The 16,719-nt window shown below is 40.7% G+C and overlaps 1 protein-coding gene across 1 annotated transcript; it reads right to left on the reverse strand.

The window, feature by feature from the left end:
• Nucleotides 1-11,979: 11,979 nt before the first annotated feature.
• Nucleotides 11,980-12,990, reverse strand: LOC138892416 (uncharacterized). The gene has a single exon (XM_070176130.1). The coding sequence runs from the start codon at nt 12,988-12,990 to the stop codon at nt 11,980-11,982; it is 1,011 nt and encodes a 336-aa protein (XP_070032231.1).
• Nucleotides 12,991-16,719: the final 3,729 nt, after the last annotated feature.

A 16,719-nucleotide genomic window follows, 5' to 3' on the forward strand; every position in this document is an offset into this window, starting at 1 on the left:
AAACTGGCGGATCATCTAGCCAATTATGCACTTGATAATGGACCTATTGAATGTGATTCATTTGATCAATTGGACACTACTGGGAAGAAGATTGTGAACGATGACAAATTGCAATGTCCCTATTTGAGAATTCAAGTTGCAAAGAATTAGGAGAAGGGGTTATGAGCTGTACAAAAGGGAAGCAATCTGGTAGGGATGGCCACTATGTTTAAGTTTGTTTACCCGAAAAATGGATAGAGTTAAATTTATACGTAGTTCTATGGATACGTGATATAAATTAATTCAAACTGGGAAAGATATGTAAATAATTATCGAAATTAGTTATAAAAGAAATGGATACAAACCGAATGAACTAGTTGGCCTAAGCCTTCAAGTTTTATCACCTCCAAATGAGTAAAGTAAGATTAGTAGAAAGAAGCAGTATGATTAAAAATCAAAAGCCACAAAGGATAGTATTTGCTCTCTTTTCTCTATATCTCAGAATGAATGTGTGTATCAATCAATGTCAGTATGTAGAATCCCGCCTTCTTACAAATGATAACCACTCTTAATATAGTGGGTAAATTCCATTTTGGATATAATTAAAAATACATAGTGGGGATCCCATGATAGATTAATTAATTAGCTTTTCCTTGATTAAAGCCGTGATTTCCGCCGAGATTCTCTCCTTAAATGCGGCTATAATGGCTTTTTTGTTTCTTGGCTCGATCTCGATCTTGGTCGATCTCAATCTTGACCAGTCTTTGGGTCTCGAGCTCGACCTTGACTCGATCTCGATCTTGGCCAGTCTCGGTATTGATTTGTCTCTAATTCTCAAACTCGACCTTGACTTGATCTCGATATTTAACGGTCTCTAGGGCTTGAGCTCGACATCCGAAGTTCATGTCATGGCTCAATATTACAATGACGATCCCTGGACCATTATGTTCCCATCTCGATTAGTCATACAAAGGGCAGACTCGGTTTTGACTGTATACAGATAATCCCCTCGTTTCTCAAAAAGAAGATGACGAGAAATGATATGAATTTCCGAACTTCGACTTGGTGGATGATGATGTCAGCGACGAGCCCGATTGTGACGTATGCGAAAAATGTCCCAATGCGCGTCATTTTCGAAACTTTTCCATTCCTATCTTCATAGTTTTTTGCCTTCTCCAAAGCTCCCTATTTCCAGGTTTTCAAATTTTGTTGCTTGTTCGTCTTAAAATACCAAATACTTCAGTCTCCATTCTCCTTTGTTCACAATACCTAAATGGCAAAAACATCTAAAACCATTCCGCAGAAAGAGGTTGCTTCCTCATCTCGGTCGGCCGGCGAGAAACCAGTGGTGGAGCCACGCCTTGAGGAACTTATTCCCGAGGGGTGTGTTATTGATTCTGATTTTAAGGTCAAAAAATCCTCATTGGTTGCTAGTCGAGGCGAGCCGGTATCGAGATATATATGCTTGATACCCAAAAGTCTTCTTGATCTGGTGAAGAAAGATTGCAATTGGGAAAACAAAGAGGTTGTCATACCGGCACCAGAGGAAGCGATCACTACCCACGTGGAAGGGTATATGAGTGTTTACACTTATCCTTTCATGCTGCAAGAAATATGAGGTGACCCTCGGCCAAATTCACCCTTCTTTCTGGAGGATCGTGATATTGCTCTATTTCTTCGTGAGTAAAATCGATGGGCTCCCTTTCACCCTCGACCACCTCGTAAGATTATTCAGCCCTCAAATATATCAAGGTGGGTTGATAAAGCTTCAACGCTGGGCCACCAAGGCGTTCATCTCGAGTATAGATGAAGACAAAGATCAGACCTAATCCCGACCGAGAGCATGCCATTTCCTGAGAAATGGAATATGAAACGTAAGTATGATCCCGTTTTAAATATCCGTTCACTATTTTTACTTCTTCATCCTTTCTCATCAGCATTTTTCTCGATGCAGTTGTTGCTTGGATGCCGGGTGCGGTTCCCTGCCTCGAGAACTGGGTGAGGAGCCTGGTTTTGATGTCAACAGACGCCGAGCGCGCGCGACGCGATTTGTCAAAAGGCCGGTGGGAGACTCGTACTCATGGTAGTCCTTCTTCTTGGATTACCGATTTGCCTATCGTTCGAGCATTTTCTCAAGCATGAGTTTACTTACTTTCTCCTTTTGTAGCTATGAGACCCCTGTCTGGTGATGAAGAAGCTTTACCGCCTATCTCGAAACCGGCGAAGGTGATTAAGAGAAAAAGGGCCTCGAACTCCGAGGGTCAAAAACCCAAGAAAAGAGCGGCCCGTAAACCCAAGGGGAATACAATCCCACTGACTATGGAGTCGGTCCAAAGACTAAGGGATAAAGCAGAAGAAGAAAAAGAAGAAGAAGAAAAAGAAGAAGAAGAAAAAGAAGAAGAAGATGATGATTTGGGCTGGTGGCCCGTGCACGAGCTAGCGCCGATATCTAGAATACTTCGGAACTAGTGGGAGTCGATACTGCTTCGTCAAGGCTCGACGAGGTCGAAGAGGAGACTCCGGCCCAAGTTCCCAAGCCGAGGGGAACCGAAGATACTTTACCTCGGGGTGAAGAGACCATTGAAGAGGCGGTGGATGCCGATGCCAAAACCGGGCTTGAAGCTCGTCGAGAGGGAAGCAGTTCCCCAAAAAACCTACTTGGGGTAATACGATCGGGGATTCCCCCTCGTTTCCTTCATTTAACCAGTCGATGATACGTGACGCTCAAGCCATGGAGACTTGTCACGGGGAGGGGGCCCACAAAGAGGAAGATCCTTTCGAGCTTCGTTGAAAAGACAAGAAGTGACTTTGAGGCTCCGAAGAAGAGCTTGAGCGAGCATGGAGTTTCTTGTCTTTTCAACGAAGCTCAACAGGCCCTAAATCGGGTAAGTTCATTTTCTCTTTGTCAATTTTTCTTTCCTTGTATAATTCCTTCTTTCTATTTTTGTAGGCCTCTGTGCTTCATCACGAGGTATTTCTCCGATCCTGAGGGGAGCTGAGCCAGTACGAAGCCGAAATCCGAGGGCTTACTGAGGAGAGATATGCCTTCAAGCTTCTCAGTGAGCAGAGAGAAGGAGAAGCAGAAGGAATTCGGGCTGAGCTAGAAGCAGCTTGGAAAGAACAAGCCAATTTCTCCGCGTAGGTAAAAAGAATTTTTGAAGTTAACGATACTAACTCGGGCGTGATGGCTAATAGTTCGGTCCCACAAGTCCAGCAAAAGCTCGATGTGATTAGGCAACTTCGTGTTGAAGTGGATGCAGGGAAAGCAGAGGCTGAGGAGTGGAAAAAGAACATGGACCGCCTTACCTAGGAAAAGGAGGCTGCCCGGGCTCAACTTGCCTCGATTGAGACCCAACTCCGAATCTTGAAAGAGAAAGCCTTAGTGCAAGCAAAGAAAATCGAGGAGTTCCAATCTTGGTTGGTCTCAGCAACTTCTGATCGAGAGAGACTGGCCACAGAACTTGTAAAGGCCAAATTGGAGGTCGAAATAGCCACGGCTAATGCTGATGCAATGGTTGCCGTCTACCGATCCGATTCTAAAGCTGCTCAGGTTCGAGCAAAGGAGGTTGCCGAAGCTGCTCAGGCTCGAGCAAACTGGGTTGCCGAGCATGCTAAATGCCAGACTCGGAGGGAGACTCTCGAGGAGATCCATGCTCGTGGCTTCGATCTTACAGCCTAGATCGAGAATGCTAAGGGGCTTGAATCCGAAGCCAGAGTGTTAGCCTTTTTTGATGATGATGATACCGAGAGTATGAGCGGATCTGAAGGCGAAGGAGGCCTCGAGGGCAAAGATGCTGCCCCCGGAGAGGACTAAGTCCTTTAGTATTTTTTTTGTTTCTTTTAAGACCATTTCGGTCTTTTGTAGAAAAACTTGATTGGGCCATGCTGCCCTTGTAAATGATTTTCGACACATATATATAAAACATTCTTCCTTTCCGCCTTATAAAATTATGAAGTTGTATTCTAAGATCTGAGGTTTAAACAATTTGATTGGAACTGAATTAGCATAGCCCTTAGACTTTATGGTCGAGTGAGTGCTTGCTCGAACTCGAAGTAAGGTAACCCTTAGGTTTTTTATCTGAGTGAGGACGGTCTCTCGCACTCGAGACAAAAGACAACCCTTAGGCTTTTGTAAAAAGAATGTTTAAGGATTTGTCCCCTTTTTCGGCTTGAAAGAGTTTTTTATCATTTGTATTTGCGAAACTTGTAATGCCTTGGAATGAAATAAGGAATTGTTCGAGAGTTCGAATAATTTTGTACTCATTAGAGTTTTTGAGGCTTCGTTATTTATCGAAGCCTTTTATGATTTTGCCGGGGTAGCCTTTTTAACCAGTTAATGAAAAATTTTGAAAGCCTATTTTGTTACGGAATTCGGACATCTCCGATTCGTGTTAATTCGGTCGTAGCCTCTTTAGTTCGGGATTTGCCTCTTGGGCTTATTTTCCCTTTTTACTTTGAGCTTTCCCAAAGTGTTAGTCCCCCAGTGGGTGGCCGTGACCTATAAAATCGAGGGTCGCCTAAGAGATCTTATGATCTTTGGAGTTTATATAATTCGATCTTGTTGATTTTTCGGACGGCAGTCCCCGATTTGTGGGGGTAATTATTCGAACTCCGGTCATGGTTGGCCCTTGGTCCTGTTTAAATAATAGGTCGAGAATATGAAGTAAAAAAGCTTCCAAAGTGTCAGTCCCCAAGTGGGGCGGTCGTGGCCTATAAAAATCCCTTTTTAGTTAGGTAAAGAAGAATACTTCTCTTTATAAATCATTATACATGCATGCATGTTTTGTGACAGGGCTCAAGCAAACTATACGGACATGGTTCGTTTGACCGTTTGGCCCCTACAAATTATTCCTATCGAGACCCTCCTGCTATGAAGTAACTTCCTAAGTAACTTCCTCGCATCAAACTTGATATTCGAGGGTAATGCCCCCAGTATTCGAGGTTGATTGTAAAGAGACCTCAGATACTGTTGAATTGTTCTAAGTTTAGCATGATCAATGGTTGCCTCATTAAAAACCTCGCCGGAAAATCCATTTGGGACAAAACTGGTGTAAGGAAAAAAGAGTGAAACGCGTGCTTTCAGACCTAAAGGCTTTGTGTTGAAGAATCCATCGTTGTTTCTGGCTGAACACACAAGGGTTAATTTTGAAATTTAAATTAAAATGGGAGGGGTCGTACCTTAGCAGTAGTATCGTTTTAGGTGCGATACGTTCCAGTTGCTCGGTAGTTGTATGCCGTTTATCATGCCGAATACACACGGTCAACAATAATAGAATCACCAACGGGTGTAGACACATAGACATGAGAACTCAGAGAATCACGGGATAAACCAAAATACAGAGCGAAACAAGATGATACATAGGAATAAGTGGATCCTGGATCAAATAAGACTGATGCATCTCTATGACAGACTAGAACAATACCTGTGATGATAGAATCAGATGTAACTACCTCCGTCCTAGTAGGAATGGCATAATATCTGGCCTGGCCTCCCCCTCTAGGGCGACCTCTACCTATCCAACCTCCACCTCAAGCTGGTTGTACAGGTGGAGTGGTAGCTAGTGCTGTAACCATATCCTGAGGACCCGATGGAGCACGCGGTGCCTGAGTCGTCGGTGGAGGTGCACCCCTCTTGAGTCTGGGGCAATCCCTCACCATATGACGAGTGTCCCCGCACTCAAACCAGGCTCTCGAAGGACGTGGCTGTTGCGGCTGGCTCGAGTTCATTTATTGTTGAATCATGTATCCAAAGTTTAAGAAATGCCTCATAAGAATCACAAAATATGTGCAATTTCTTATCTATGACACACATCTATTGCCACATAAATATGTCATCACGCTAATAGATGTTATCTTCTTTTCTTGCTAACAACGTTTGAAATTTTAAAGCTCAGTTCTTATCTGATGCAATTGATCTGGGGAGGTAATAGCAACTTCTTAACATAATAATCCCGAGCTCGCAGCTTACAAATATATTTCTAGTGCAAAGCGAGCATCGGTTTTTACCTGGATTGATGTGTATAATGCATAGTTCATTAATAATAGCATCGAATTACATTAATACCATGCCATAAGCTCTAATGTACTTGAAAGCATTAGAATTAGCTAATAAAGGTTAATCTTGTAAAGATAAATCATAGAAGCAACTACTAATTTTCCTTGAAGCAAGTTGAATTATCCTTGTTTATATATGTATTTTTCTTTTCAACTATTATATCTAGTAACAATGGCATTTTCATTAGTTTCGCAAGGGTAGTCAGGATATCAATGAAAAGTGAAAAGCAGTATATTCATGTAATGTATACTTCAGTGTTCTAATAGATATATATGATGTATAAAGGAACAAAGTAATGAATAAAAGACATAAAAAGTTTTTTATTGACAAAAAAAACCTGATAAGTGGCAACTCGATCAAAATGTAGGGCACAATCGAAGATTTTTTATTTCCTTTCTTCTGACAAAGTAAACGTAGATTTTACGATACAAATATATGTTAAATTGCACATGAAGAATCTTATACAATCAATTCCTTAATGCATTTTTAATCCTTAAGGTTTTAAAATTTGGAAATGTCTTGTATTTTATAGTGAAACGAAGAAATATTTCGTTCAAAATAACAGTCTTTGAAGTGAAAAGTACTGTCACGCCCCAAACCTGGGAGGCGTGGCCAGCACCCGGTGCCATACTCGGCCCGAACGTACCACTCTGTAATTGTGAATTGTGGAGGGGTATCCCTCAACTTAGGCCGATAAGGCGTACCTGCAAGCTGACAATACCAATCGAGGCCGATAGAGCCATATTCTGAATAATATGAAAATAACGTCTCTCTTATCTGAGGGTAAACATACCCAAAAGTTCATATATATCACGAGGCCGCAATGAATATCTATTGATATGCAAAGTATACATGACTCATCTACAAGCCTCTAAAGATAACTGAACTGTATCATGGTCGGGACAGGGCCTCGACCTACCTATCAAACCTGTATATATATAAAATAGACTTCAAGGTCTAGACTTGGTAACTCCGAGGAAGTAGAGCTTACCAACCAAGATGATATTTGACTTTGTCTACTGAGAAGATCTATCCAGCTGTCTAGCAGGACCTACATGCATGAAATGCAACGTCCCCAACAAAAGGGACATCGGTACGAAATAATGTACAGAGTATGCAAGGCAACAGAATAACTGAAAGCTGAAACTGGATTGATAATATAATAACTAAAAGTAACTGGGAGTCAAAGATAATATGAAGATATGCTTTCCTGCTGATACTAATTCAACTCTCTCAAATATAGTATGTAAAATAGTTGTCCGGCCCTATAAGGCTCGGTACGTGTAACTACTCTGCCGTAGTAGGCTCGCTCTTAAGTGTTCGGTCATACTAGGCTCTGTATCTCAGCCATTCTGGGCTCTCTCATAGGCGCTCGGCCACAGTAGGCTTGATATATAATTTACCATCTGATCAGAGGTTGCCTAATAGGAGCCTGCCAACCGATTATAGCTCGATAGTAGTGAAAATACTGCAATACTGCACAATAGGGGTCTGCCCACCGATTATAGCTCGATGGTGGTAAAAATACGGTACTATATATATATATATATATATATATATATATATATATATATATATATATATATATATATATATATATATATATATATATGCCATCTGCTCTCTTGACTGGAAGAAGACAATAATTAACTGAATATAAAGTCCCGATAAGGGAGAACACGATAACTTATGAGACTAGGAAAATATACATAAATTCAGGAATATGAACTTCTCATTATGTCTCGTTATCAAACACATGTTGTTACGAGATCATGCCAAAATGAAGGAAAGGTTTAGTCTTAACATACCTTTGCAATCTTCTCTCCAATCGTCAACCAAGCTCAATATGATCTTCTTACGTCTACAATGAGTAAACCAACTGCGTCGTTATCATATAAGCATTGTAACTCCCATATGTCAAAACCAATATTCTACAAGAAAACGGACAACACCTTCCCTAGTTGTACTACATCCCATAAGTTACTAAAAGTCACAAAGCAGCCCAAACAACAACCAATAGCTATATGGAACACAACCAACACAATAACACGTCGAGCGGCAAGCTCGGTTCATGTCTAATAACACTATATTTTGAACCCTTTCCCTTTTATTTATATTCAAGAAAATATTGATAATAACAACACAAATCAAGTGTCGGGAATTCTGTGGCGTTAGTGAGTTTCTTGTTCTTCTTGTGGTTGCTAATTTTGGTGTGATTCGAGCTCGTGTGGGAAGATGTTTAAAGTGGTTTAATTTCTGTAAAATACTCTCCCAAAGTTTTCATATCAACCCTAGGTGATTTCAAGTCTTCCAAAGTGATTCTATTGCCGAGAAATCCGAATTAATCACCATTGATAGCAGAGGTACAAGAGAGATAGTACAACAGTCATATTCTATAACAACTCTACGATAAAGCCAGTTAGAAGAGTACAACCTCATAAGAAGTTAGTATGAAGCTCCCGCGGGTTGTGTATGCACCAAAGGTGCATGTATTATAGTATAACTTTAAGGTGTGGACGTGAATTCCACCTATGTGGAAGGGAGGTTATGAAAGCAATAGAAGATACAATGCAAGATTTAAAGGTAAGAAAGGTAAAGGTAAAGAAGGTATGAGATACTAAAGTGCAAAAGGTTGTGAATAGTCTAGACTTCAGATAAAGGGCTAGAAGCGCCGTGATTAAGTATCCATAAATGATAGTGGTGTCGTCAGTGGCATATCTTCCAGCTTATGATTTTCAGGTACCAAGAGGTCTAGTTAAGAGTAAAGAAGAGTTAGAGACGATGTGATGTCTCGTTTGAGGTTCCAGAATAACATAAGGAAATCTATGGTGCTAGCAAGTTAAAGGAATGTTGCGAGTAGTATAAATAGGTATGTGTAGGTCGCAAGCTAAAGTATGGTAGAGCGATAAGATTTTAGGTAGACATGAGTAAGGATAAGAAAAGGTGAGTGAGGAGATGTCATGTATATGGATACTTGTATGACCTTGCCAGCCTATGTTTTGAGTGTACAAATGATCATGTCGGCCTTATAGGCCCGTATGTCACATGTATAAGTTTGTATATCATGTTCAGTCGTCCTATATCGAATATCCCCTTATGTTTTATTCTGGTTATCTCATGACGGCCTTTCCGGCTCATTTACCCATAATAGTACGATAAGAAAGATATGTTATGTTGGTACTCAGTTGAATAAGGTATCGGGTGCCCGCCGCGGTCCTTCGATTTGGGTCGTGACAAGTACTAAATAAACTTTTTTCTCGGGAAGGAATAATATGAAAAAATCTTCGAATTACCTTTTAGACAGTCCCAACCTAGGAAGAAAACATAAAAAAAACAGTTGCTTTCAAATTACCAACTTGTTACCTTGTAGGTAACAAAAGACCATCAAGTTTGTCCAAGCAGATCCACAATGATAAAATGATAAGTAGAACTGTCCCGAGTAGAACTGTGCGTGATATCTCAGGCTTCTCAAATTTCTTTAACAATAAATTTGTGGATTAAGCAATATCTGATCAGCTGCTTGTCTATTGAGAAGTAGCATGAACTTTTCATGAGCTAGAGGCGGCTCAACCAATTCGGGGCCTAAAGCCAAACTGCAATGTAAGGCCTTAAGTTTTTCTTTAGAAAAAAAAAAACTCTTGTGTCATTATTTTTATTTTAAATCTATTTTCCAAACTTTGTGAGTTGAAAAGTTATTAATAAATTTTTTATAACCTATTTCTTCTAACAATTTCTTAACAATGCCTTTTCAATATATAAAATAGCTAATTCATTATTTTTCTCTTGAGACTTTGTCGAAATATAAAAAATAATAGATTTTAAATAAAAAATAGTAAAAGGTTAGGACAATAAAACCCGATTGACTGATTCAAGTGATATGTTGATACCAAAATAACTTTTCGCTGCTTCTGTACTTAAAACTTGAAAAAATAAAACAAAAAATTCACAAATTTCTATATTTAGTATATGTAGAGAAAACTGAAAAAATTCTTACCTTATCACCTTCGAATTTTGTTCCACAAATAAGAATGACAAGAGTTTTATGTGTGCTTTTGACAGAAGAGAGTAAAACATTTATCATAAACACTTGATGAAGAAGGTAAAGAAGATAAAATAATGGGAGAGTGTGTAGTTATAGTTGTAAGAATATAAATATGGAAAAAATCAATCCCAAAAATGTTCACCTTTACCCAATTAACGTTCCATACTCCCGAGGTGAAAAAGGATTTATACCCCTAAATATGCTAATGACTAACATTGATAATAAAGTAAAGTTCTTTTCTTTCATAAATATAAATATATTGTACTTTTTATATTAGAATTGAATATTTTTTAAATTTTTTTCACATAAATCTAAATTACTAAAAAATAGGGCATGCCTTTGCTTCACCCACTTGGGCCTTTAGCCCCCTCTGGCCTGAGCATTCAAGTATGAACATCAAGTACAACCGGGTTTCATAAATATTAATGAGTCATCTCTTTAACATATCTTCACTATCATCGGCAACACTCAACCACCAAAAATACATATTTTAGCAATGGAATAAGAGTTATTGTCCAGAAAGAGATATTACCTTCCAGCAGAAGATGGAGGCCATTTTGCATTTTAGGAGAAGCAGTTGACATGATACCACAAAATGAACATGAATTCATACATCACATAATATGAAGATTAATAATAATATTCTAACACGAATAATCTAAAAAGATGATAGAACACATGAAATCGCATACCAGATTAATTCTGAAGACAATTTGCCACCAAACTATTGTGGTTAAGCCAATCACACAACTATGCAATTGTTTACCCCAAAATTGGGTAACACTTAAATTTGTATGTGGTTTGATCCAACACAAACAATTACGAATATCAAATAAATGAGTTAAAAATGAAATAAACGTTCAAACCAGTTGTAATATTATGACCAAGCATGAATTTAGACTGATTAGTGACCTCGTCCTTGGTTGGACGCTCGATTCAAGCCCGGTCGTGAATGAAGAACACAACAAATGAGCAAAGCTTTAACAATAGCTAAAAGGCGGAAAATAAATTTATATTACTTTGATTTGCGTGTTACAATATATGTTACAAAAGAAAAACTCCCCCTTTATATAGTAGAAGAGTTTTAACCTTAGTATAAGTCTAAGAAAGGTAAAAATCTTAAGTTCCCGGTAATTACTGATCCATAATCAACATCGATCGAGATCCGCGCCGTGATATCTGGTTGAGTACGAGTATCCGTTCACCGTGTCTCCCGAGGTCTTAGAACTCATTCTTGGCCCGGGGCGCGTCGCTTTACTATACCCGATGACAGGACATCGTTTACCCGTCCTGGATCTCGATACGAAGGGTCTCGTGTATCCGTGTTCTCTCTCTATTTTCTCATTGGGAAATCAGGGCAGACATTACCTCCGATTTTACCCATACACAGATAATCCCCTCGTTTTTCGGGGAGCAGGTTTACCAAAACGATGAAAAGCGATAGATGAACCCGAGGAATTTTCCTATGGCCTTTATTTTATCAGGGTTGATCTCGATCCCCCAATTAGATACCATGAACCCGAGAAATTTTTCTGATCCGACCATGAATGTGCACTTCTCCGGGTTTGGCTTCATGTTGTAGTTCCTTAATATGTCGAAGGTTTCCTGCAAATATTTCAAATGGTTCTCCGCTCGCAGGGACTTGACCAACATATCGTCAATATAAACTTCCATTAATTTTCCTATTTGTTCTTCGAACATTTGGTTTACTAGGCGTTGGTAGGTGGCACCGACGTTCTTTAATCCAAACAGCATTACGTTACAATAGTAGGTGCCGAATTTGGTAATGAAAGAAGTCTTTTCTTGATCATCCGGATCCATTCGAATTTGGTTGTACCCAGAGTAGGCGTCGAGAAAGCTGAGTATCTCGTGCCCGGCCGTCGCGTCAATCATTCAATTGATGTTAGGCAAAGGAGGCCCAATCATCTGCAATCGGTGGTAGGTCCATCCGTTTCATTTGGAACCTTGACACGAACTCCCTGAGCATCTCGTTATCCCTCTGTTTGACCTTGAAAAGGTCTAATTTTCTTGTCTCGACCTTGATGGCCCCGGCATGGGCCTTTACGAAAGCATCTGCAAGCATGGAAAATGAATCAATGGAATTTGGGGGCAAGTTATGACACCATATCATTGCTCCCTTGGACAAAATTTTCCCAAACTTCTTCAGTAACACCGACTCGATCTCATCTTCTTCTAGATAGTCCCCCTTGATTACGCATCTGTAGGAGGTTACATGCTCATTTGGATCCGTGGTCTCATTGTATTTGGGGATGTAGGGCATACAAAATATCTTTGGGATCGGTTTTGGTGCCGCGCTCAGAGGGAAGGGTTTCTGGATAAATCTTTTGGAGTCTGGTCCGTTCAATATAGGGGGTGCCCTCGGGATCTGATCGACCCCAGAGTTGTATGTTTCAACCTTATTGTCATTAACTTGAATCTTTTTCTCACCCGACTCCACTCGTTTTGTCAACTCTTCGAGCATATTCATCACCTTGGGGTTTACCACTGGCTCAGCTTCACTTGGTCTCTCGATAATTTGCTCATCTCTTTGAGAGCTTTCCCGAGATCGTTCGGGCTCGACCCTATTGGGGGCATGGCTTTGATTCTGCAGCTGCACTATCGCCGCCTGTTGAGCCTGCAACATTTCGAAGATTAGCCGTAGGCTTACCCCATCACCTTCTCCTTTGGGCGCTTCTCGAGCTGTTGATCGAGGTCCCCCGCGAACACTATTTTCGAGATCAGTTGGCAAATTGATGTTGATGGCCACTTGCGAGTTAGCATTGACTGGATCGGCAGCTGGGACACCGTTGGGATCGACAAGAGGCACCTCGTTACTCGACACTAAATTATTATTTTTGCCATGGTGGCCAAACTTAGCTTCAACGTTCAAGTGAGTAAACTGAGAGTTTGGCATTTTTGGGCTGACCTGAAATTAAGACTTCAATGTACAAGCGTAAAATAGGGTGTGTTATGGAGATTCGTATCAAATCAAAACTATTATCCTTAGCCCCACAGTGGGCGCCAAACTTTTTACCCTAAAATTGGGTAACAGTTAAATTTGTATGTGGTTTTAAGGATATATGGTTTGATCCAACACGAACAATTAAAAATATCAAATAAATGAGCTAAAAATGAAATAAACGTTCAAACCAGTTGCAATATTATGATCAATCTTGAATTTAGACTGATTAGTGACCTCTTCCTCGGTTGGACCCTTGATTCAAGCCCGGTCGTGAATGAAGAACAGAACAAATGAGCAAAGCTTTAAAAATAGCTAAAAGGCGGAAAATAAACTTGTATTGCTTTAATTTGCATGTTATAATGTATGTTACAAAAGAAAAACTTCCCCTTTATATAGTAGAAGAATTTTAACCTTAGTATAAGTCTAAAAAAAAGTAAAAATCTTCAGTTCCCGTTAATTACATATCCATAATCGACATCGAGCGAGATCCGTGCCGTGATATCTGGTTGAGTGCGAGTATCACGACCCTCTATCCATCATGCGTAACTATTCACCATGTCACACGAGGTTCATTCTTGCCCCGGGGCGTGTCGCTTTGCCATAGCCAATGACGGGCACATCGTTCACCCTTCCTGGATCCTGATTTTGCCCGTACACAGCAATATAGATAGTTTGTCACGTCCCAACCTCGGGAAGCGCGACCAGTGCTTAATCGAGTGAACCCGGCCGATCAAGTCTGTTAGATACTTTCTACCCAACTCATCCATGATCAAGAAAAGACGTGATTTTATTAATTATACAGTAGAAAGCTCATTCAAGCAATACTAAATTGTTTCATTAGCTAATTCGCCTTTCGGTCTCAAAATACACATATTCTTATAGTCCGAGTGGAACAAGTGATCAAGCACAACATAACTTGCTTAACATTCCTAACACCCATATACAACCCACATAGTGTCTACAGAGCCTCTAAAGATACAAAGGAAAGTAAAGATGGTGCCGGCAACAAGGCCCCGGCTATACCTCAAAATGTGACCACAAAATAAACAAAAGGTACAATACATGACCCTGGAATGAAATGGGGCTCACCGAGTCCGTTGAGAAAAGGATGCAGCACTATCTGTAATCAACACTGTCTGCTATGTAACCACCTGCATCCATTTAAAGATGCAGCGCCCCCGGCAAAAGGGACTTTAGTACTGTCGAATAGTACTAGTATGTTTAATTAAACACTATCTCAATAGAATGAACAATAATACAGGAGGAGGCAGTCAAGAATGCAATATGAGCTTTAAATAACACTAAAACATTCAAGTTAAGGATTACATAGATTTTTAAGTCAATTCCCGCATTATTAGGTAGGATGGTGTTTAGTGCCAATATGCCACAATCCACAATGCCACCGCATTCTCACACGGAGTCCGATCTCGGCCCGATTGGCTAGGCCATCTCATTTGAGACATCAAACATTTTCACAATTTCATCTACAATACCACTGTGTTCTTACACGTAGTCCGATCTCGGCCCGATCGGCTAGGCCATCTCATTTGAGACATTAACCATTTTCACAATTTTATCCACAATACCACCGTGTTCTTACACGGAGTCCGATCTCGGCCCGATCGGCTAGGCCATCTCATTTGAGACATCACCCCTTTTCAATCAGTCATCTCAATTCATATTTCTCTCCTATCTTTTCAATACAATGGCATGAGTGGCCCCAATTATAAAGTTATTCTTGGCGCTTGGCCGTATTTCATGATTCAAGTTCTTTTCCACACTCCAACATTTTTGTTAGCATCAATAACAACACGTTTTGTTTTTCATTCAAGACTTATGATTTCACATGTGAGCCATTTAGAATCTAAGGCATATAGGGTCTTTTCACACAATTTGACATAGCGGTCCTTAATCGAATTTGACTTGAAGCCTAGGCATTTCTAGCACATATTCAAAGTTTTGAACATTTCCTCAGATGACGAGATAACATGATGAAAACATGGGGATACATATTACACATATATTTTCAAAACAAGCACATTCGGGATAGCAATTTCTAGGATGTTCAATTTGTGACTTCCATCGATTTCATGAATACCATGGGATTCAATTATAAGAAGAGGGGGTTTAGCCAATATACCTCAATTGAGCTTCTTAAAACTCCAAGATGTTCCGGAATATTAGCAACTTCAATCTATTTTAGCAATATAGCAAAATTGAACAAAAAATTAGGAAAACGATCATGATTCTAGCTCACTTGAGCATTTTATCAAACACTATGTGTGTATTAAGGTTCCATGGCCCTTTTTTGAAAGACTTTACCATCCCACACCCCATTCTTTTCTATCTTTAACTCACAACCTCCCCACGTACCTTAATAATACATGCATGCAAGGTAAGCACTCCCATCCCCATGAACTACCTTACTAATTGCCCATTCTAGTTACATTTCGAAATTAAGAGCTTGGTGATAGAACCTTACCTCATAGGATGAAGACCTAGGGTGCTTCTCTTGATAATCTTCAAAGGTTTATGCAAGAATTGAAGAGTAACTTGATGAAGATCACTTTCTCCCTCTAGGACTGTCTCTCTCACTCTAGAGCATCAGATATTTCTCAAAAATGGCCCCTTACATCTATTTTTACGAAGTAGGGTCGGGTTTTAAAACCCAAAAATGAAGCTCCGGAGTGCCTCGAGCTTCACCACGCCCTGCGGGTGTTGGAGTGCCTCGAGCTGGAGGAGGTGTTGCGGATGTAGGAGCTGCAGAACTGGCTGGCTGTGCCATGCCCCTGCCCGCACCCAGGCGGGACGAACGACAATCCCTCTGAATGTGACCTCTCAATCCGCATCCGTAGCATATTGGTAAGTCCATGTAGCATATTCCTAGGTGCATCTTTCCACACCTAGGGCATGGGGGCTTCCTCTGCTGCTGGAATCTACCACCATGATGACCCTGCTGATTGGATCCCCTGTTGCCCTGACTGGGCCTGAAATGGCTCCACTGCTACTGCTGACTAGGCCCTGATTGTGGTGCACTAGCCGAAGACTGAGCAAAGGACTGTGATGGCCCTGACGACCCTCCTCTGAATGTTGACTTGCCACTGCCTGAAGAACCACCAAAGTTGCCCATAGACCGGGCCTTATTATTACCCTCTCTCTCCATTCTGTTCCTTAATTTGCGGGTCTTTGTGGCTTGAGCGAATGTCACCATCTTTCCATAGTTCATATCAGAATTCAAGACTGCTGTAGCGGCCTCATTAATTACTAAGGGACTAAGGCCCTGCACAAATCGGCGAACTCTAGCCTCCATAGTGGGCAGCATGTAAATATCATATTTCAACAGGTACGTAAATCTCATATGGTAATCCCACACACTCAGGCTACCTTGCCTCAAGTTCTCAAACTCAGCAGCACGGGCTGCCTTAGTCTCGGCAGGCAAGAAATGATCAATGAAGGCATCAGCAAACTCACCCTACCTCGCCGGAGGGATCCCTTCTTCACGGGACTCCTCCCATAGTTCAAACCAAGAATATGCCACCTCTTTCAGGCGGTAGGAGGCCAATTCCACTGCCTCTGTTTCAGTAGCACGCATAACTCTGAGAGTCTTGTGCATCTCATCAATGAAATCCTGGGGATCGTTCTCTGGGTTAGTACCCGTGAACACTGGAGGATCCAACTGGA

Source organism: Nicotiana tomentosiformis, chromosome 5, assembly GCF_000390325.3.
Source record: "Nicotiana tomentosiformis chromosome 5, ASM39032v3, whole genome shotgun sequence".
Lineage (NCBI taxonomy): Eukaryota > Viridiplantae > Streptophyta > Magnoliopsida > Solanales > Solanaceae > Nicotiana > Nicotiana tomentosiformis.